Genomic DNA, 23771 nt, shown 5'->3' with positions numbered 1-23771 from the left:
GACAAAAATCAGCAGAAAATCTGATAGTGTGTAGGGGGCTTATCTCTGACAGCTGGCTGCCCCTCCATCACAGTGCTCTTCATCAGTGCATATGGACTTTTTTTACTTTGAACTTTTTAATTTATCTACATACATACATACATACATATGTACTGACTGTTACAACATCTGTCTATGCTATCTCCCTACGGTTCTGCCCTTGATAGCCCTCAACAAATATGTCTTATAATTCCCCCTACTGCCCAGGCTTCCCCACCTTGTAGTGCTGCTGGCTTCCCTCCTCTCCTGCCCCCCCTGCTGCTACAGGGGATGTTCCAGGATGGAGCACAGGGGCTAGTAAATATGTAATTTGCTGCACCTTCCTTTGCTAAATAAACACAATGAACACACTCGTTCACTGTATCCATTCATAACTGAAGCATAGTATACTGTTTACTATGCTTCCGTTTGTGAACGAACAGGAAGCCACTCAGCACAGAGCACATTCCATTTATTCACGGTCCCGTGCAGCTGAGGTTGCAAAGAAAGACGTGTGTGTTTGGGCTTTGGGGTGCACACCCTAATGCAATAGGCTGCGCACACCTATGCTACAGTAGGAACACTCATTCCTCCAGGTATCCATCCATCAAGGCATTTTGATATTGACAAAACTCCTCCCTAGAGCCGGCCCGCTGCTTGCATCAAGTTTGAGGAGTATTGAGGCAGGGTACTGTGATATTTTCAGGAAGCCATGGGCACCACCCTGCTGGCCCTTCCCACCAGCCATGATCTGCCTGCATTACATAGAGCTGCACAGGGACCCAGCGATGAGATCTCTGGGTCTAAAAAAGGGTATGTTTGAAAACAGAAAGTTTTTTTATTTTATTCCATTAGCATGTTGATAGGGTGGGAGGAAGGAAACAGGGAAGGTAAAATATTAGTAGATTAAACATTTTTAGGTATTGGATAGAGTGTAGAATGATTAAAACCTCTTGTATTTATTTATTTATTGCTGTCTGTGTCACATTGGGGAGACCCCCCTTGACGTCCCGTGCTGCATAACAGACAGACAGTTGTCCCCATTGGAAGATTCCCTTCTGTTCTGGAGACTACTAAAAATTTTGTGTTCTCCTAAACAAAAATGTTTTTTTTTTTTTAACTTGTGTATTTATGTTTGAACGTTGTGCTTTTTATCTTTGTGTGTCCTCTAAGATTGTAACACACAATGATGAAGTCTATCTGGTCAGGTCAATCTGTAAAGTGATTTTCACAATGTACTTTCCATCCGGCCGCCTTGTCTAGTCGTATGTTCATGTCCACCTAAACGTTGGCTGTAACTGTCAATGTGTCACATCTTGTCCTGTTCGGTGACCTCGGCTGTCAGTCATCCGGCCGCTGTATGAGAATCGCACTGTGTTGTGTAGGAGAGCTGTCTGTATCTTTCCTCCCCGCTATATACCAGACATACTGACAGTTCCCCCCCATCTCAGCACCACCGTCTGCTTCTGCCAGAGCTCATCCACACCAGACTCTGGGGAAATCTGAACTTTAATGTTTGTTAAAGAAAACCAATCATGGAGGCTTTCACTGAGGGCCTCCTCCTGAAAATGTGAGCTATATGACTGTTGTAATTACATGGCTAGTAACAAGCATGCAAAAGAGAAATCCTGAACTGAATTCTTGTTCCGGCTCAGTGACTCAGAAACTGAACTCACTAGATAAGTATAACCAACCTTCAGGTAATTTCCATCCTCAGAAGTGAGTGGCTCCTGTACTTTACTCCCAAGAGAAACATGGGCCTTTTTCTTTTCTTGAGGTGGGCACATGAATAGATATGTGTTATGTGTGCATTCCCATGTTTTATAAAGTCCTTGGCTTATGAGAGAATGAAAATCGAAGCCTGATTTCCTTGGATAATCCTTTAGGGGAATAAGCAGGAAAGAAAAGAGGAAAAGAAAAGAGGAAAAGAAAAGAGGAAAAGAAAGGAAAGAAAAGAGGAAAAGAAAGGAAAGAAAAGAGGAAAAGAAAGGAAAGAAAAGAGGAAAAGAAAGGAAAGAAAAGAGGAAAGGAAAGGAAAGGAAAGGAAAGAAAAGAGGAAAGGAAAGGAAAGGAAAGAAAAGAGGAAAGGAAAGGAAAGGAAAGGAAAGGAAAGGAAAGGAAAGGAAAGAGGAAAGGAAAGGAAAGGAAAGGAAAGGAAAGGAAAGGAAAGGAAAGGAAAGAGGAAAGGAAAGGAAAGAAAAGAAAAGAGGAAAGGAAAGGAAAGGAAAGAAAAGAGGAAAGGAAAGGAAAGGAAAGAAAAGAGGAAAGGAAAGGAAAGGAAAGAAAAGAGGAAAGGAAAGGAAATAAAAGAGGAAAGGAAAGAGGAAAGAGGAAAGGAAAGGGGAAAGGAAAGGTAGGAACAGGGAAAGGAGAGGACAGGAAAGGAAAGAGGACAGGAAAGAGGAAAGAAAAGAGGAAAGGAAAGAGCAAAGGAAAGAGCAAAGGAAAGAGCAAAGGAAAGAGGACAGGAAAGAGGACAGGAAAGAGGACAGGAAAGAGGACAGGAAATAGGACAGAAAAAGGGAAAGAAAAGAGGAAAAGAAAGAGGACAGGAAATAGGAAAGAAAAGAGCAAACGAAAGAGGAAAGAAAAGAGGACAGGAAAGAGGAAAGGAAAGGTAGGAAAAGGGAAAGGAGAGGAAAGGAAAGAGGACAGGAAAGGAAAGAGGAAAGAAAAGAGGACAGGAAAGAGGAAAGAAAAGAGGAAAGGAAAGAGAGAAGCAAAGGAAAGAAGAATGGAAAGGAACGTATGAGAAAATATGTGAAGAAAGAAAGAAAGAAAGAAAGAAAGAAAGAAAGAAAGGAGGGGGAAGAAGAAAGGAAGGAATATAAGGAAATAAGACTGAAATTAAGGGAGGTGGGAAGGTAAGGTAGTAAGAAAGACAGGATGAAGGAAAATGAGAACAAAAAGAAGAAAGAATAAAGGTTGAGAGGAAGAAAGAAATGAAGGAAAGGATGGAAGGAGGCAGGGAGAAAGCAAGGAAAGAAGAAAGAAAGGGAGGGAATGGGAAAGATTGGAGGAAGTAGGGAAGAAGGAAGGAAAAAGGGTGGCAGAAAAGCAAGGGAAAGGTAGAAGAAAGGAGGAGAAAAGGAAAAGAAGGACAGAGGTTAAAAGAAAAGGATTTAGAGGAAAGGGATGAAGTGGAGAAGAAGGGGAAATGGAAGTAAAGGAAAAATGTAGAGAGGGACACATGAAGGAAAGGAAGAGAAAGAAGAAAATGGAAAGTAAGAAAAGAGAGGGAAGGAGAGGGAAAGGAAGAGATGGAGGGAAGGAAAGTGGGAAGGAAGGGAGATAGGAAAAAGGGAGGGAGGAAAGGAAGAAAAAAAAAAAAGGAAGGAATGTTGTACCATCTCTGTTCAGTACTAAAATACTTCATATACACAGTTTCTCTGAGAAGGCATTTTATTTATATTTTAATAATTTAAGACAGCAAACATTTCCTACCAAGCAAAGCATTTCAACAAAAGTGCAACCGCAGTCAAAGAGACTCTCTCCATATGACATATCTCAATGCAAAAAAAAATGAAACATTTGACACAATTGTTTAAACTCCCTCCTCCCTCCCATTACAAAAATAGCTTGTCCGACATCAAAGGTTTGGATGTATTTAACAACTATGTACACAGAAGCCCCAACACGGGCTTGTAAAGGTTTTTAGAACGTTGTTTAAACACAGCGTTTGAGGCAAAACAGCAGCAAAAGAAAAAAAAGAAGAGAGAAACACTCGATTATTTCTTTACCCTTTAATCACTTTGTCGTATCTCACCTCTTATATAACGTTGAAGTGTGATAACTCACAGTGCTACCTTGGAAACAAACTAAGAATATCTAGACGAGGTCTTCTGAAGTCTGATTAAAAAAGCTTCCCCCCGTCTTTAGCCGCTGTTTGGTCGCCTGCGGGACAGAAAGGTGTGATGTGGAACCCAGAAAATTGTGGGGAAAGGCAAACTGCTGCTTACCGTCCTTTACCTGCACCCTCCCCCAAAAAAATTCAAAAATAGGTTTAGCTTTCACACAGAGAGTGCGCACACATTCAAAAAGGGATCTTTGCTCCAAAAACATTGAAAAATAGTCACAATTCACTACTGTGAGGAAAATAAAATCACAATTTGGTAAGGACTTGTGGCGGCCTATGGGATAAGTATACTACTGTACTCAATTTAGTTCCATTTTGCTAATCACAGGTGAAACAGATAATGGGAAACCAAATCTTATGCTACGCTATTAGCATTCGTAAAGTGTTGGCAGCTTGTTAAAGTAGATCCTAACCCTGACACTAACACTGTGTATCAATAGCCATGGTTTTTCTTTTTAATACTGCTTTCAGTGTTGGTGATCTCCTCCAGCTTCTTCTAGCCACTTCCTGTCTACATGAACTTACTCCAGCATTGGCTGCACATCAATGGAGCCGATACCTGATAGTGACCACAGTATCAGGACCATGTCTGTGAGTTGGCACGGCCATTTGTAATCTCTACCAGGGGTGCAAGTGATGAAGGCGACAAACTTGGTTGTCACCCCATTCCAGGAAGTGCCTGAGCAAGGACCTTTATGGAAGGATCACTAATTATTATTAATAGGCAGCTTTTAAAAGATTGAAAACAACTTTTAAAGTTACATTAGCATATTTAAAGTTTATATGAGATTTTAGTGATTGGGTTTCAATCTACTCTAAGACTGTAAAACCATTTATTTTAAATTTTTTTTTTAGTGCAACAGGGCAAAAACGTCTCTGCTGCAACAGTGGAACAATAATTCTCAACATTTTCTAGATAGGAATGAGCGATGGCAAATTTACAACATAAAAATAAACTACAAGTCCCAGCAGGTTACTGGTGTGCAAAATCATATAGTTCCTGAACAGATGGCACAAAGCTGTTGACTATAGCAGACTTTTGTCAGATATAGGGTCAGTCAGAGTTCATTAGGATCTCACATCCATGGGAGGCCTATAACCCTTCCGGGTGTTTGCTGTCTTAAATAACAGTCAGTCTAACAAGTTGAACAAAAAACTTTGACAGTAGTTAAGTTCCCCCATTCTGCCCTTTCCTTTTCCCACACCACTCCCATGTACAGGAAAGTCAGTCTTCTCATAGAAAGCCAACCCCCCCCCCTGGTGTTTGAGCATGAATTGCACATAGGTTTGATCGCCTCTGTGGGCAGTCTTAGGGAACAAATTACCAAAGCGGCAATTTTTCCTCTAAATGGAGTTCTGTTCAAATACCCAATCAGGCAGCATGGAGGTTTTCATTTTAATCTCATTGGCTTTCATGAGCAAACAAAGGTAAAAAGGTTAAGCACGGCAAGGTCATTGCTGACTGTTCATTCAACCACTTTCCATATACTATACACTATCTTCCTGTTTTTGGTTAAGTGGTTAGTGGGCATTTAGTAAGCAGTAAGAGTCTGCTAAGCATCCCACAAATTCTGTAAAATATGAATATTGTAGGTAGGGTGAGCACAAGCAGTGATAAGTGAATGATGGCCAGAGAACACTACAAATATAGCCCCAGTGGCCTACTGAAAATGAACCCCCTACACGTACACCTAATCCACCTGCATTTAAAGTTGCTCAGATTGAGGTTTCCCATTATGGCATAGAAATTAGCCAATAAATTGTGCGTATTCGTGTCAGCTGTGATTGTCTTCATAAACAATTCATAGTAAGAATTTTAAAGACCTCTGGTCTACATATACCATAGGGAAAAGGCAGATGACCAGGCTGCTCTGTCTAAGGGTCGTCTTTAAAACTATTTTATGGTGATCATATTTATTGTTTACTTATTTATTCTTGGTTGTAACTAACTCCATCAATTTCCATCCAATAATACAGATGGGCATAAAGGGATCAGAAAGTTGAGATCCTCAATCCATAATATTAAGGTATATTTGGTCACAATGTCTAAGTGCAGGTAGAGCTCTCCTGTATAATTCTAATTAGTTCAGAGTCAACTGATAAAAGCTTCCCTTCCCAAAAATAAATTGAGAAAGCAAAGTACCATATCATATACCAAACAAAAAAAACTTCATAGTTCTCTTCAAAGCAATCCATCAATTCTTTGGTTCAGTAGTGGCAATTATTACATGTAGGCAGGGATTAATTAACAGTAAAACCACATGACACCATGTGATTATCTGGGCCATGGGGCTGGATTGGAGTCGTACTATGGGAGGATAGTTGGCACCTTCTCAAAAAATGGTTCAGTGCACACCCAAAACTTAATTTAAAGGGAAATATATTATTAGGTCAATGCTCTGCACTATCCTGGTATTTGGCATGTACTTTAAAAAAATTAAGACAAAGAAAAGGAGGTGGGATCCAATGAAGGAAACTGAGAGATGTAAAGAACTAAGCCCTTTTCAAAGAGTTTGGCAAACTTTTTTTCCACCCTTAACTTTCGTACAATCTGCATCCAAGCTCCTTACCATAAGGGTCTTGCCATAACACCCAAAGCCAAAGAGCTTTAGAGACCTACAAGCTTCGCCAAGGAACCACAAGTCCCAACATAACCCCTTCAACGTGCTGAGACTTGTACTTCCACAGCAGCTACAAAGCCAAAACTTGTCTAATATCAACCAACAGCCATCTTCCAGTTTATTGACTTACTAATAACTACAAAAAATACAAATAAATTAATTATCTTCAGTGCACAAACTGTTTTTGAGCAAATATAAAACAGTACAATTATTATTGGAATAAAATGCACTTTTACTACCAGTTAACTAAATGTACCTGTCAGAGGAGTCCGTTGTGTGGGAGGAGTTATTTAAGCAACCAATAAGCAGTCTATCTGCTCTCTAGGATCTATGGTTGGGATGAAAGCATGAGGAGATGTCTTCATGGCACTATTTCCAAATGACCAGATAGGCTGCATTTTTCTAAATACTGCTCAAGCCCATGAAACAACCGCATTCTGTGACAGGTGCACTTTAAAGTTAAAGAGACACTTAAAAAAAACAAAAAAAAAAACTTCACTCGCCACCAGTCAAGCCTTAAAGTGCTACCATTTCATCCACAAATACACCGATATTATCAAATTCAATTTTGCTTTCAAGTATTCGAGTAGAGAAAGATAAAGAACCTCAGGTCCGAGTGCAATTCTACAAAGTGGAACATAAAAATTCAACAGATACTGGTAAAATTAAAGTGCTAAGAACTAAAGTTTTGGAGTCTACTTCTTTTTCCTTGCTATTTAAACTGCTCTGAAGCCCAAAATATTTAAAAAATACTGAAAAGATTTTTTTTTTTTTACGTTTTTCGTCCCCTGCTGAAAAAAAACATTTTGACAGCTCCGACATGGAGAGGAGACTTTTTTTTCTAGACTTTTTTTTATAACACAATTTCGGCTTTTTTTACAGCAAAAAAAAATAAAAATAAAGTTTTTCTTTTAAATAGCCATAAACACAGGACCAACATTAAAACTGAGTAGAGATGGACACATGGGGGTTGTAGAATAATATTGACTGTGGATGTGCAACCGAGACTGTGCAGACAGTGTGCAAACTAACTTGATTTGGTCATGAGGCGAGGTTTGTTTAGCCCAATTAAACACCTACGTAAGAAGAGTGTTATATAATACTGTCAGCTGAACTAATTTTGGGTGAATGGAAGGCTTGGAACACAATATTCTCTCGGCCAAACAAGGCGTAATTATAACTCGTTATATAACCACTTATGGCAACAGCACCTGAAATAATTAGCTATTAGGAGCAGGCAGCTTGGATGGCCTATTGTAAACGATGAAGGAAAATCCTGCTTAATGACACGAAGCTGGCATGCCACTTTAACAGGCTCCGCTTTCAGTAATTGCATATGGACTGCAACAAAAGGACTGTTAAAATCTCTAAACGTAGTTATGTAATACATTCTTTTCGGTTTTTCTGGCTCCAGATAATGCGCAAGTTAGCGACTATATGATGCCATGACAATTTCAGAGTCTCTACAGGTCAGAATGACTGACAGCAGCTCAGTGAACCCTAACGGACAGCAAAGAAGCCCAGGTGGGTTTTGTGAAATTTGGCATACACATAGCACATCTGAGCTACCAGATCTATAAAATAGGCAGCTGGTCACTGAAAATAACATAAAATCACATAATTTTTGGTGAAATGTGTTAACCACAAGATCTACAACTCTTTAGAGCTCCATAAAAATTTAAAGGGGTGCTGTGGTTTTCATATCTTAAGTACCACTTGGAATTAGCTCACATGCATTACAATGTATCAAATACATATACTTTGAGGTTGAAGTGATCCCTTTAATTGACTAACTTAAGCTATTAAAGATGCAATCTTTTGGGAACTTGTCAGCATTTTATGACTATGGTTTTAGGAGATATGGCAATTTTAGAAACAAATAGTGCTTTGTGAAATTCTACTTTAAAGAATTCAACAGGACAGTGGGTTTAAATAGTGACTCCAACTAATCTACTTTAGGCCATTTCCAAAGGTTTAGATGTGGCAAATGATCAGCAGGGGAGATAATATTCAATCCAATGTTTCATTAAAGAATACCAATCATTAGTATTTGTACTGGGGATGTCAATACATCTGAAAGCGGAGTTCCTCTTTAAGCACATTGCCTCTCCTAGACGCCTCCTGGCAGTGGTGTTTTGGCTTGTAAATGTGTGTAACATGTTAATATTGATGCTGGACTTTCATCCATCGATTTTATTATTAATAATATTTAGAATATATATTATTATATATATATAATTCATATAATTATATTAATGATTTTGTATATTTGCTTTTCTGTTGGATTTAACGTAACTTATGATCACAATTATGTTGTTTTATTTTGAAAAATTGATCATTTTTACATATCTATCTTTTAAATTGAGTGCAGTACAAAATAGCTGCAACAAAAAGTTTAGGTAAATTGCATTTGGAAAGACCTTAAAATTTACCAAAAGAAGGGCCAGGTATGTTTACAATTTTTTATAGGTGTAATTTTAATAGGTGTGATCAACCGACTAAAACGTGCATGAGGATATTTTATTTCTTTAAAATATATGCAGGAAAAAATTTAAATTTTTTAGAGGGTTAACCACCAGGGATTCATTGACCTCTTAGATTTTTACAAATGAAAAAATTGAATTGTTCCAGATTTGACATGGAAAAGCATGTGTACCCATTACAACCAGTCAAAGCTCTTGTTCTAAAGCTCTAAACTTACATACTATGGTCCATAGGGTTGATATATTTAAATGCACTTTGCTTCTTTTCCCAGTTTTATAATTTAGTCTGGTAAAGTTTAAAATTGTTTAAAAAGTTGAGGCGCACTTATTTTTGCATGTGTAATAACACACAGGCAACATAAAAGTACAACCTTTAGAGCACCGTAATGGGATCAGTTTGTAGCCAACCTATGCCTATGATACGCTTAGAGAATATTGTGTCACAAAGAACAGATGTGCACTTCCCAGAGCCCAATTTGCTGGTTAAAGTTAAACTTTCAAAGGGGATAGTGTTCGGCTAAACCTTTCAGAGCTTTCACTTGGCATTGAAAATCTCAAAAAAAAATTTCATATAAAAATATAAAGTAAATGATATGCACCTTTTTACACATTAGAACTCAGTTACACATGAGATTTTTAGGTGCTTAGTAGCACAAAATTATCCCTGTTTTTTTCTTTACATGGGTCTAATTCTTGACAAATCCGCTGGAGTAAAAAGTGGAGCTGTTGTCCATAGCAAGCATTGGGGTTTTTACCTTTCCCAGGAGACCCTGGATCCAGACGCTCTGGGCAACAGCTCGATTTTGGCTCCAATTTTCAAACATGCACCCTGGTGTGTTGTAAAAGATGCCACTATCAATAACAAGTTAATTATACATGGTGGAGGTCCATTTTTCCCGGCTGTCATATCCAGCAACTTTTGTAAGCTAAATAAATGTGTCCATAACCCATCAATGTACCAGTATTAATGTTGATCCGGTTAAAAACGAGACTTGCTACAAAATGAGAGGCTCTTAATATATAGATATAGGTCATGATTTTGTTGTTGCATCATTGTTTTAATTTTCCTTGGGGGACGGTCGGAGGTCTTGTAGGTCGGTCATGGCAGGACCAGCCTGGAAGGGCGATGAGGGGAGATCAGGGAAAAGGGCAGTGGAGCAACTTGCCAACTTCTCAGGGGACAGGACGGAGGACAGACATGGGAAAGTACCAGCCGCCTGGGCGGGTAAACCCGGGTAGATAAAAGGGATAGGGGCTGCAGCAGCAGCGGCTGCCGGGTAGAGGTACTTCTCTAAGCTGCCTTTGTCTAAGAAAGGCATGTAGGCTGCCGCGGCAGCAGCTGCAGATGGTGAGATGAAGTAAAATGGTAAACAGAAAGGGGCCTGCTGACCGAAAGGGTTACTTCCAAATCCCATGAGAGAATTAAGCAGGTTTGTGTCGGGCCGCACAGCTGGTTCAGTCCCAGCAGCTGTGCTGCCAGCCCCAGAGCAGTCTGGCTTAAACCTTTTGGGTGCAGACTCATCCAGTGGCTCCTGTTTCACGGTCACGCCATTGGCCCCTTGGCTCTTGGCTCCTACATTGTTCTGTCCCTCTAATTTCGACTCCAACTTTTCCCCTTCACCTCCATAACCGCTGTCAGTGTCTGTGTCATTCTCACTTAGCTCCAAGTTATGAGTCCTCTGGATAACAGGCACACAGTTTGTTTGGTTCTCCACCTTAGGCATCCCTCGGCTCAGGGACTGAGAAGAAGCCTTGCCAGGGGGCACCTGCTGTGAGAGGAGCTGGGAGCTGGGTAAGATTTGACTGGACACCGTGTGTAGGTGGTTAAGAAGCTGGGTACACCTCTGATCCCGGCTAGTCCAGCTTTCAAAGCGTGACAGGTACTGCAGGACTTCTTTGGCACACGTCTGAAAACCGGAATGAAAGGCATCCAGATCCGATTGGATGGGAGATTTCATGGAACGCTCGCCTGTTTCACAGTAAACAGAGAAGGAGAACAGTCAACACAAGCCATCTGCTCGTCACCTGCTCATACAGTATTAAATCTCGACACCAGAATTTCTTCAAAATCCAATTAAAACTAACTCCCATCTTTTCTTCCACATAGAATTTTTTTACTAATTTCTCGAGAAAAGAACACTTTAGCAAACAAACATGGCATGGCAATAACCAGCTGGATTTGGTTTCTCCAAAACAAACAACATTTAGAGACTCACATTTACTATCTGTGGTTTGTTGCCATCTTTGTAGCCTTTTCAGGCATAAATTATATGCCTATATAAGGGGAAACTGTAAATTTCTAATGACTCCTGCAAAGTTTTTGAATATTTCTGGCAAATGTCAATCTTAGAAGCAGGCAAAAAACAATCCATACTGTCATTAATAATGATGAATAAACTTGTTCCTTTGTACAAGATCCCACCTAGCACGTTTTGAAATGTTTAAAATCTGCCTAAAGTTCGTGACCCCATTTAGTGGATAACCGTTCCCCCCACACCCTATGATGACTGGCAATGCATGAACATTTGGGTACTTCAGAATCCTATACTGGCACAACAGAAAACAGCTACTGGGGACGCTATTTACATAGTTGATTATCTCACCATCCACCCCCACATTACCATATTAATCAGGTAGGTGGCGTTAACTGTCGTTTCACGTGTTAGCTGGCGTGACAGTATCGGATTGCAGAATGCAAAATACAGATATGAAACCCAAGCAGGATTTGGCAAACAAAAAAGTTAAGAGAAGTTTTTAGAAAGCCATTAAAATGTAAAAAATCTTCATCAAACGTTTAGAGATGTTGGCTGTGGTCAAATCAATAAGAAGCAGAAAAATCATCATGTGGTCACTCACCGTTCTGTAAGGAGATAATTTTCTGGTGCTGTTGCTCTGTCAGAGACGTCAAACCCTTCAAGTGTTTCAAAGTTAACTCCAGCACGACTGCTTTTTCCAGGTGCCCTAACGTCTGTGAGCAGAGAGGGGAGAAAAATCGACCCGGTATTAGCACTAACTTACACGACTTAAGGAAGAACATACTTTTTATTTTTTTTAATGCGTCCATCTGGAGCAGCCAGCAACCTTCCACTTTACCCAACGTGGCACAAGAAAAAAAAAAAAGCAATAGCGATCGTTTCTTATCCTTAAGTGACACGCCAAAAAAAGATCAATGGATGGTAGTCAAATATTAGGGCCTATTAATTATAAATGAAAAGAAGAGCTCTTACTGTGAGCTTGAGATGTTCTGGCAGCAAATCTTTCAGCTGGGCTATACATTCATTTATCCTGTCTCTTCGCTTTTTCTCTATAAGACGGTGAGGAAGCTTGTACGTCTCCTGAAACAGAACGAGTAGAAGAAAAAAAAAAGGAGGGGGGGGGGGGCAGGGGAGTAATTTTAATGAACATATTCACAGCAAGTTTATTCTAGACTCTACGTCTTACACATTGCACACCTGTAATAAAGCATTTAGGATTGCCGTTTTTTCTTTTTTTTATGCTTTTATGCACCTGGATGAGCTGCAAAACTTGCACAATGCACCCACCGAGGTGCAAAACTTGAACATGCACGGGTCTCTGGAATAAATTCATAAAGTCAAATGAGAGAACCTTAAAGCCAAGGCAAGTAACTAAAAAAAAAAAAAGTCCTTATTCTCCAGTGACAGCTTCCAAAATGATCTAGATTGGTTTCAAATCTGAACAAGAAAATGTCACCTTTTCCAAATGTTCAATTTTTGCACCATCTCATAATATTGCTTTTTGTCCCTAATTTTCAATGACAGCTTCCAGGAAAATGTCACTCCCTGGAAGTGTTGCTCGGTTTCAAATCTTGCCAAGAAAACTCGATCTTTCCTACAATATTGATTCATTCTGTACTCTTTTTTTTTTTTTTAGGTAGTATTTTGAAATCCAATAGCATCTATAGCCAATTTGAATCAATGTGGGGGTATATAGCGATTTGTGATCCTCCCACACACGATCGTACCTAACAGGCTTATCCAGTCCCTGGAAGTGACTACCGAAAATATTGACAGTTGAATTATTTTTATTTTTTTTACCTTGGTGCCATTAAGATTCCCAACAAGTTTATTCCAGAGCCCCCTGCCTGGGGTGACAGAGGAGACCCTCAGCCTCCCTAAATAGCAAGCTTACATAAAAGTGCCCCTGGAAATGACTGTCAAAATATTGACAACTGTGTTATTTTACCTAGGTGCTAGTATGATTCCCAGCAAGTTGAATTTACACTGATGAGACCCTCAACCTTCCAAAAAAACAAAAAACAAAACAAAAAAAAAAACAGCCCAGCAAAAAGTGTCCCTGGAAAGGATTTAAAAAGACGGACAACTATGTAGGTGTGTCAGTGATAAGTTTATGATAACATGTTAGCAACTATGTAACATGGGAGTCGTTAAAATTCCTAACAAGTTTAGTCGGGTCCCCGTCTGGCTTGTAAAAATTTGCACCCCCACTCCTTTCCCAAAAATAAGGGGTCTTACCTTGGTGTCGTCTCTCTTGATCCCTCTTTTGGGCTTGCACAGGTACAGGGGAGGGTAATCCATTCTGCAATGAAGTGACAGGTTATATCAGGCTGTGTGTCTGCAAGTCACTTCTCAGCAGAGCTGCAAGTCCTGGAGCCTTACCCTAAGAATTCCCTGGGCAACTGCCTTTCCTGCAGGCTGTGGATGCCTTCCTCCATGGCTGAAGATCCGTAATCCTCAGGCTGCCAGTCTTATAGGGGGGTTCTCTTTAAAGCAGGGGTACATTCAGACTTGTGCAGTTGTGAGAGGCAGCGGAGCTCTCTCTCCCCTGCTCCCTCGCTCTGTCTCTGACACTGCTGCTTCTGCTTTGCAGACAGAAGATGGCTGCAAAAAAAGTCATAGGAGTGACTCGGTAGGGCCCCCTACTGGATGCAGCTGGAAGCACAGGTGTATTTTCCTGGGGGAATACAAGTCATCTTTATCTGTCTGTGGCTTGTACACGTCACGCCGGGTTGTAATAACCCTCACATGCTGGTTGGGAGTGGAGATTTTTTTTCCTTTTAATTAACTCTGCTGATGCCATTCGTGTATGTTACCGTGTATACTCCATCATTGGGAATAATGTTGTTACTAGCATATAAATGATATTTTTATTGAAATTGGCAATTATCAGTTAATGAATACCCAAAGCAAACTGGATTGAAAAGTGAGGGTTTTTTTTTTCAAATTCTCCCAGATATTCCGCAAGGATTTTTTTTTAATCAGCAGAGAATCATACAATTCAAGGCGCGGACTGCGAAATTGAGTGATGCTCAAACTACATTTAAATATTTAGGAGAATTTAAGAAAAGGAACAATCAGCGATTTTCCAGAATTTGGTCACCCTGCCAATATACAATATCCTTTAGATTTATCAGCATAAATACAGCATAAGGGTCTGCTTGATTGGGTACTAATTGATTGGAGAAGTGATTCCTCCTGTATTGAATTGTATTGTATCTGTAATGTCTGCCCTCATGTTATAAAGCTCGGTGCAAATGGTGGGCGCTATATAAATCCTGAAATCCTATTTTTAGCGGCGCTTTACTCTGAATTTTGTGGCACTATTCGGGCCGCTAGTGGGCGAGGAAGGGTTATAAACCAACCGCGAAAGGGCTAAAATCCCCGCAAAGTGCTATTGCAACAGCGCTATGCCGGCGGTATAGCCACGCTGCCCCTTCATCACTCCAAAGATGCTGCTAGCAGGACTTTTTTTACCGTCCTGCCAGCGCACCTCGAGGCTTTCACACTGGAGGCACAGCAGTGGCTCTTTTAGGGCGCTTTACAGGCACTATTTTTAGCGCTGTAGCACCTGCAAAGCGTCCCAATGTGAAAGCGGTCTAATGGTGGCCATACACGTTTTGGTAACTTATCGATTTATTTTCCGATCAATCTCTTCCAATAGGAATAATCACTCTACAGTTGACAACCCAGTCGATCGACATGCCACACACTGGCAAGTGGATTTTGATCGATAGTTGAGATACGATAAAGGATTCATTTATTTTCCGATCTATCTCTTCCAATAGGAAGAATCACTCTACAGTTGACAGCCCAAATTATTTGATATGCCACACACATATTATCATATCATATATCGATATGCATATACATATCATATATCGATAGTTGAGATACGATCGAAATATACATATGTAAATTATCAATCGTATCTCCGTTTCCAACATGATCCGCTTTGGTCAAAATGCAATTGCACTCTTGAATAAAATTATGCAAATCTAAGGAAAGCGATCAATATTTTTTCTGCCCTGGCTGATGTTAAATCAGGTCTAAGATGATCAGAAAGGAAGTTATGGCTTTTCGATCTTATGCAGTTTTGATCACTTTGATCGATTCACACACTTATCGGATAATAAAATTGATACATGTATGGCCGCAATAAAGAAGTTTGTACAGAGACTGTACAGATAAACTGTAAACTGAATGGTGAGCTTAAGAGGCTGCGAACGCTTGGTGACCTTCGATAGCTTAGCGCTAATTTTCAATCATGTCCAGGCACTTTAATTGGCAGTTTCTGGCTGTGGAAGAAATTTGTCTGATATACATTTTTGCCTCCATTTACATGATAAAAGAACGTTTGGTTGAATGTGGTCGTGTGAGATTGTATATTCAATAAAGCAAACCAACATATTAGATGAGCACAAAAACATACGCAAATTTGCTAACGGCAGTTTTTATATTTTCCTAATGTTTACGACTGGATTACATATCTGCTGCGGTTGCACTTTACTACAATGTGCTGTAACATGTGTTGCTGTGCCATTCATTTTGAATGATAGGTTAAGGTAGCTGATTAAAAATTAATGGGCTGCTAACACACCCTAACGTTCTTAAAAAAATACTCATTAATGTTTTTTCTAACATAATACACTGCAACGCATGCTACAGCACAGCTGCGTTATCTTGGTGCACTGGAGTGCCATTTGTTGTGAATCAGCTGACTTAACACAACACACATTAACATGCAACATGCATTAATACATTGCAAAGATGCAAATAGATACTTCAGGAAACTATTTTTTTGTTCTGTGTCCCATCTGTGAGATTTCTCTTTAATTTCTATCCAGGAGACACAACAGGAAGTCAGAGGAAATCTCTACAAGGTGAATGAAATTAATTTTTTAGTTGTCACCGCAGCATATGGTAGATTCTCCCCTTGCCTCCTGCTTCAGACACAACTGTAACAACTGAGCGAATGTAGAATTTAACACAGCAAAATTCAAGTCCAGGAGCAAGTTTATTCCAAAAACAGACTGTTTACAAAGCCAACATGTTTCGGGGGCTGTAGCCCTTCATCAGGGTTGAAAGAAATGACACAATGAAATAATGTATATGGACTCAGTAGTAAAAACGAATTATAGTATTGTAGGTGTGTGCAGCCGGTATATACTGTATTGTTTCATTATGTAATTTCTTTGAGCCCCGATGAAGTGGGTAGATCTACAACCCCCTGGAACGTGTCGGGTTTGTAAGCAATCTGTCTTCGGGAATAACTTGTATCTGAACTTGAATATCACGGTATGTTGCTTCAACTCTAGTTTCACTTATCCTTATCTCTACCCAAGATGACCATGGAAATCCTTTGGTGTGCAGAAGCTACCAGCCCAGTCTCCAAATTCCCAAAATTAAACTCTGTTTAGCTACACTACCGCCATAATTTTAAGATGATAATAATATATAAATAATATATAAATACAGAGACAGAAAGACAGAAAACAACTACAGGGTTTCAGCATTAATATTCCACTTTTTAAAGCAATATACAACTGACACATTTTTAACCCTTTCCTGCTCTATCCAAAAATAATCCTAAAGGAAATGCGGGCAACATGAAGTTATGAAGTTCCTGTGAGTGTTGCATTCCTTTTCACGCTGCTTTTTGAGGAGCTGCAGCAGTTTATTGGGCCAGAGGGTTTGAGGGGTCGGTAAGTAGAAATTCCTGCTATGAAAAGAACCGGACACTTTACCTAATCCTGGCAAAGTACGGGTTATTTCAATGGAAATGATTAACTGTGGATGCAACTATTTTTTTTTTCTTGATACAAAATTGAAGAAATTTTGAAATTTTTTTTTTTTTTTTAGATCTTGAGATGGAGATTATTTTTTTTAGCAATATCTTTTTTTAATATCGGTTCACCTTCGATTTGCTCTGAAACCCAAAAGAATGAAAAAGAAAACAAAACTGGACCATTTACACTGTTGCCTAAGCAGGTCACGAACAGTTAAATATGTACATGACATGCTAGATGCAGTCGCTAATCAGCGGTCTGTCAGGTGACTCTGTTTTTTCACAGTCTTCGGGCTTCATGTGAGGGAGAGATCAGGAGACCCTGGGCACTTTACATTAAAGGGCAACTCCGGTCAAATAGCAAATGACATGGTTGACTCACATCTATAAGATTTAATTTAAATAGCCAATGTAGAATGTAGAATTATCTATCTATCTATCTATCTATCTATCTATCTATAGATATATATATGTGTATATATATATATATATAGATCGATAGATATATCTATATATATATGTGTGTGTGTGTATATATATCTATCTATCTATCTATCTATCTATCTATCTATCTATCTATCTATCTATCTATGTATATGTATATATATATATATATATATATATATATATATATATATATATATATATATATATATATATATATATATGTGTGTGTGTGTGTGTGTGTCATCCTAACCTCCACTGTTCTATATCTAAAAGAGGGAGTGACAACACTTTACTCAACTTGCAAATGGGCAGACTTTTGCCCTGCTGCCTTGCCTCCTGCCTACTACCAGTAAACATTGTTGCACTGGTGAAGGCCCACCCTAAACTTTTTTTGCCACCTGTAAGCTCATTGACTCTGTAGGAAGTCAGACATATTTCCAGAATTTTTACTAAAGAATTCCTATACAAATTAACCTTTTTGACCATATATTTGCCTGAGGTCATCTTACTCAGTAAAGAAGGAAGGAAAGTGTGTGGCTGATAGCAATGTACAGTATATATATACCTGTATATACAGTATATATATATATATATATATATATATATATATATATATATATATATACATACACAGTATATACACTATATTTTTTATTTGATTTTGCAAAGTCTAGAAATGTATTCCTAATTCCTTTTTGAAATTTGTGTTTTGTAAAAATCTAAATTGAAAAGGTATTGGTATTTTATTTATTGCTAGAAGACTGACCCTTAGATAGAAGGACCTCAGTTGCCCACATGCAGTTATCGCTTTGCCCCCACAGGACCATGTAAGCCTCTGTATAGTCAGTACTTGACCTCTCCCTCATCTTCTGCACCTCTATGATGTTTTTTTAAGCTTTTACAGTGATGGGCCACAGGAAGGTGTAGAGGCAACGTCGAAGTGCCACTTATTTGGGGTCTTCCAGGGTATCCTAAAGCCAAGTTTAAACTACTTACATGACACTTACTTTATCTAGGTGCTGGTCTTCCAGCTATGACTTCAATGCAAGTTTTCTTGATAGAATCCTTTACTAGCAAAACCTTACTGGTCACCTTGCTGACCTCCTTCTAAGAATCCTATTAGCCTGGCTTTCATGCTGGCACTTACAGTGTTAATTTTGGCTTAGTTTAATCTTAGGACTAAAATGGCATTTTAGTTTTAGTCCCATTTTAGTCTACTGCAATTGTTTTAGTTTTAGTTGTATTTAGTCGACTGAATCTCCATAACATTTTAGTCGACTAAAATCATTTTAGTTATGTAAAATCGAATGATTGTAGTTAAATTATAATACTTAATTATTTAAGCATTTCTCTACAAATTTCAAACTCATTATATACTATTAGAGTGAAAAATCAAATATGTAATTTAAGGTATTGAGGTTTGAATATGCACTACAGACCACAGTGTTAATTTTGACGTCAAATTTCAATTTAGTTTTAGTCTTAGTCTTTTGACTAAAATGGCATTTTAGTTTTAGCTCCGTTTTAGTCTTTTGACGAAAATGGCATTTTAGTTTTAGTCGAATTTTAGTCATCTCAATTGTTTTAGTTTTAGTCGTATTTTAGTCAACTAAAATGGTATTAAAGTGACACTAAAGTTTTTTTTTTTATTTTAAATAACAAACATATTATACTTACCTCCACTGTGCAGCTCGTTTTGCACAGAGTGGCCCCAAACCTCATCTTCTGGGGTCCCTCTGTGGCTCTCTCGGCTCCTCCCCACATCAGATAATCCCTGGGAGAGGTGCTCTAAGGATGCATTAAGGTGAAAAAACACAAACCTTTACAACCCCTTTAAGTTAGTCGACTAAAATGCTTTAGTCGGTTTTAGTCAACGAAATTAACACTGGCCACTTACTTTCCAGTCCTGTCCATACTGTAAAGAATGTAGATTAGGCATGTTCCTGTCCTTGCTTGACAGCCAGACAGCTAGCATTTTCAGAAGGAAAACATTTAGTCTGAAGACAAGTCAACTGTTCATCTCCTGCCCTGCTGTTAGATGCCCATGTTTGCCATGAATTTTATCCTGCTAAAATGCAAGCTCCTGTGGCCCATGGTTCCAGGTACTGCCCACTGTAAAGGCAGATTTACAGAAAATTATGTAAGGAGATTCTGCCAGAAGCACTATGAAAAGCCTGCTGAATAAGGCTGTTTGTGTTATATAAGAATCAGATTTTAGCTGTTCACATCCTCACATGACTGAAGCCTGACAGCTATGAATGTGACCTCAACAGGAGGCCTTGTGCCCAAAATCCCACGATATCCTCTGGGAAGTGACATGATATTGTTGCACAAACAAAATTTGAGGCTGGTGTGCATCGTGTGACTCTAGGCGTATCATGAGTCCTCTTATGGAGGTGTAAAATGTTTAAAACGTCCTCTTTGCCTGCAGTCATGGGCCTGCGGAGCACCTGATCTGTGCGGGCCGTGCTCCGCCATTCCCACGCCTGCTCTGATAAACAACACGGGGCTTCCTTGAAGTGCCTTGAGTCAGCTTCCTCTGACTTTCAATACACCACCAATTCATTCGCCCAGAGGAGTGTAAAGTTGAATCTTTGTGTAAAGCCTTAGGCCCCTTTCACACGGGCGGCTGTTCAGCCGCTGTTAAAAGCATGTTTTATTATTTTGAAATTCAGAGAATCCTGGCACAGCGTTCACTTGCAGTTGTACATTGCGATTAGCTGCGTTTACATGCGTTTAGCTGTGTTGGAACATTCTTGCCATTTCTGATGTACTTCCTGTTGTTTTACTTTCCTTGTTTCTGCTGCTGTCCGCAGGTTAAATAGTACACTGCGATTACCAGCAGATAGCTGCAATAAATCGGTCCTGGACGCAGTCAAATTAATTTTTTCTAACCCCATGTAACAAAACTGTTGCTAAATGCAGTGTGTGAATGGGGCCATAGGAAAGCATTGTCTGAGCTTAGCTGCGGTAGATACAACGCTGTATCCTGGTCTAGGCCGACAAGGGCCAGGCCTAGGGCAGCACTTTGCAGGGGGGCAGCACGGAAAGAGCCCCCGCCGACTTGCACTACACTGTTAGTGTAGCACCAGTCTTATGGGGCGGACTGGGCTAAGAGGCATATAAGTCTAGTGCCCCCGTATGCGGGCGGGTGACATTCCGCAACTGGGGGAGGGGAGTCACCGCTTCTAATTTTGACTGTCCTCTCATCTTGGACCACAAACCTTCCTTACTGTGCTATATGCACCATTGTCATGGTTATATCTTCTTCCTCCCCTCCATAAATGTAACAGAAATTTTTGCTTAGTAGAACTATAGGCAACACTTTTTTTTTTCATTTTGGATAGAGTAAGGGAGGGTTATAGCCCCTGTCAGTTTATTTTTTTATCATCCCTGTCCCATTGCAGAGATTCCCCTTCAATTCCTGCTACATAGCCACACAGGAAGTGAGAGGAAATCTATGCAAATTAAAGGAATTCATTGCCCCCTGGCCCTCAGAACGAGTGTCCCCACTCGAAAATTTCAGGGCGGGTCTTAAACAGCAAGAGGTGTGGTCTTGACAGGAAGGGGTGGGTCATATGCGCTGGCAGGACATTAAAGAAACTCTTGCAAGCAGCATATTTTGTGTGGTGAAGGAGAACTGTATACACTGCCCCTAAAGCGCCCCTGCTTGAAATGAATGGGAAGCACTGCTGCAGTGACGCTTTGCGGGTCATTTTAACCCTTTTTCGGCCGCTAGTGGGGGTTAAAAGTGCCCCGCTAAGGGCCGAAAGCCCCTGCAAAAATGATGGTAAAGCATTGCTAAAAATGGGGGCGCTTTCCCTGCCGCCACCCCAGTGTGAAAGCAGCCTTATGCCGACACTTTTTATGGAAAACTCATTGCCTTTTTTCCCACTCAGATCTCGATGAATGCATTCCACACACCTTCAAAACTCTATTCTCCTGCCATAGGTGCGCGTTAGAACATCTTAGTAGATATTTCTATAATTTGGCAGGTCTGACAAATTCTTTTTTATTATCATTTTTCTTTATTATTATTATTGAAAATCCTTCCTAAAGCCTAGATGATGATAATGCCATCAGCTTTCTCAAGGAAGAATTTCCTCTGTATTCTCTTCCCCAGTGGTCATATTGTACATTGTAACTTTATAACAATTTACGAGGCGAGAGGCTGCAGCAGGGACCGATCTACACTCACTGGCCACTTTGTTAGGTACACCTTGCTAGTACCGGGTTGGACCCCCTTTTGCCTTCAGAACTGCCTTAATTCTTCATGGCATAGATTCAACAAGGTGTTGGAAACATTCCTCAGAGATTTTAGTCCATGTTGACATGATAGCATCACCCAGTTGCTGAAGATTTGTCAGTTGCCCATCCGTGATGCCAATCTCCCGTCCCTACCTAGGGTTGCCACCTCATCCCTTTAAACCCAAACATATATGAATTACACAGGTTCTGAGAAGAATTTAGTGCAGATAAGGCACCAAGTGAGTTTAATTACCACCTTAATCAGCCACAGAACCTGTGTAATCAATATGTGTTCAGGTTTAAAGGGATGAGGTGGCAACTCTAGTTCCTCCACATCCCAATGGTGCTCTGTTGGTTTGAGATCTGGTGACTGTGGAGACCATTGGAGTACAGTGACCTCATTGTCATGTTAAAAAAAACAGTGGTGAGATGATTTGAGCTTTGTGACATGGTACATCATCCTGCTGGAAGTAGCCATCAGAAGATGTGTACACTGTAGTCATAAAGGGAAGGACATGGTCAGCAACAATACTCAGGTAGGTTGTGGTGTTTAACCACTTAAGGACTGAGCCCTTGTACACCTTTTAATAAGCGCACTTACCTGTCCAGGGTGCCGTGATGTCGGCCGCCCAAAGCCGACCTGTCCCTCGGCTCTCGGGTCATGGCACGGCCATTCTATCTAAGGGAAACAGGCAGTGGAGCCTTGCTCTTCACTGCCCGTTTCCATTGCGCATGCGCGAGCCGTGTTCTGGGACACACACAGTTCCCCAGAAGACAATGCGAGAAGGAGAGAAGACCAAAGATCAATGCGGAGTAGGAAGAGGTAGATTAGGATGATCTGCCTAGCAACAGGCATTTCTGGTAAGTTTAAAAAATGTTTTTTTTTTCATATTTTTTAGGAACATTTTAATGTAATTTTGTTTTTTAGGGTGGCCCTCCACTTTAATGCTTTAACTGATAGAAGGCACCCCTTTAACACTTTGACTGGTAGTAGGTGTACCTTTAACAATTTAACTGATAAAGGGGGTACCATTAACAATTTTACTGGTAGCGGGCATACCTTTAACACTGTAATTAGTAGTGGGAAAACCTTTAACATGTTATCTGGTAGCGGGTGCACCTTAAATGATTTAACTGGACAAGAGCGTAACTTTAACAATTGAACTTGTAGAGGGGAATCCCGTTAACATTTTAACTGGTGGCATGCGTATCTTTAACACTTTAACTGGTAGTGGATGTACCTTTTAATGCTTTAAATTGTAGCAGGAACACATTAACTGGGAGTGCACCTTTAATGCTTTAACTGATACAGGCATTCCTAATGCTTTGACAGCGGTCAGGTTTTGAACACCTTAATTGGTAGGAGGCAATCCATTAACATTTTAACTGGTAGTGGGTGTACCTTTAATTCCTCGATTGGTAGTGGGCATGTAAACAAAACCCCTGCTTTTAACGCACACTGTAAGCCCCTGTACACACGGTCGGAGATTTCGACAACGAAATCCGTCGGATTTTGTCCGTCGGATCTTGTCCGAAACTGTTGCATACACACGGTCGGACAAAGTTGTCGAAAAATCAGATCTTTCAGAACGTGATGACGTAATTTCGTTACGATGGGACTACATTCAGGCTAGTAGCCAATAGCTTTGATGTAGGAATTTGATCTGAGCATGCATGGCACTTGGTCCGATCAAAATTCTCTACACGTGATCGGAGTATGTCCGATCGGCCCAGTTGGTCGGGAAATATTTCCAACAAGTTCCGACGGAATCAGTTCGATGCATACCACACACAGTCGGATTATCCGACAACACGGTCCGATAGGACACATTCCGACGGATTCTCCGACCATGTGTACAAGGGCTTATACAGGTTTGATTGGTTGTCTGTGGGCTGGCTGGTAAGTTAAGCTTGGTTTTTTACTTGGATTTATCCTTGGCCTTGTTTGTACCTGTTATTAACTTTCCAATGCTTCTTACTGCGATAGCCAGCTATAGATGGGAGCAAGTGGTGCCTTTTTTCTATCACTGTCATGTTATTTTTTTTTTTTGGTCA

The 23771-nt window shown here is 40.0% G+C and overlaps 1 protein-coding gene across 2 annotated transcripts; it reads right to left on the bottom strand.

Moving 5' to 3' along the window:
• Window positions 1–3402: 3402 nt before the first annotated feature.
• Window positions 3403–19508, bottom strand: BHLHE41 (basic helix-loop-helix family member e41). Of its 2 annotated transcripts, none has more exons than XM_077469090.1 (5): window positions 19366–19508; window positions 13472–13535; window positions 12206–12313; window positions 11835–11946; window positions 3403–10947 (listed from the first exon to the last, which is right to left on the bottom strand). In XM_077469090.1, the coding sequence occupies exons 1-5, from the start codon at window positions 19380–19382 to the stop codon at window positions 10037–10039; spliced, it is 1212 nt and encodes a 403-aa protein (XP_077325216.1). In that variant the 5' UTR covers window positions 19383–19508; the 3' UTR covers window positions 3403–10036. The 2 variants fall into 2 exon arrangements, with proteins under 2 accessions (XP_077325216.1, XP_077325215.1); XM_077469089.1 differs by lacking the exon at window positions 19366–19508 and adding an exon at window positions 13616–13846.
• Window positions 19509–23771: the final 4263 nt, after the last annotated feature.

Source organism: Lithobates pipiens, unplaced genomic scaffold, assembly GCF_037356315.1.
Source record: "Lithobates pipiens isolate NorthernLeopardFrog02 unplaced genomic scaffold, aLitPip1_a1.2 Scaffold_8, whole genome shotgun sequence".
In the NCBI taxonomy this organism is placed as follows: domain Eukaryota; kingdom Metazoa; phylum Chordata; class Amphibia; order Anura; family Ranidae; genus Lithobates; species Lithobates pipiens.
Note: the sequence above shows the minus strand (reverse complement) of the source record. Positions and strands in the feature narration are given on the sequence as shown.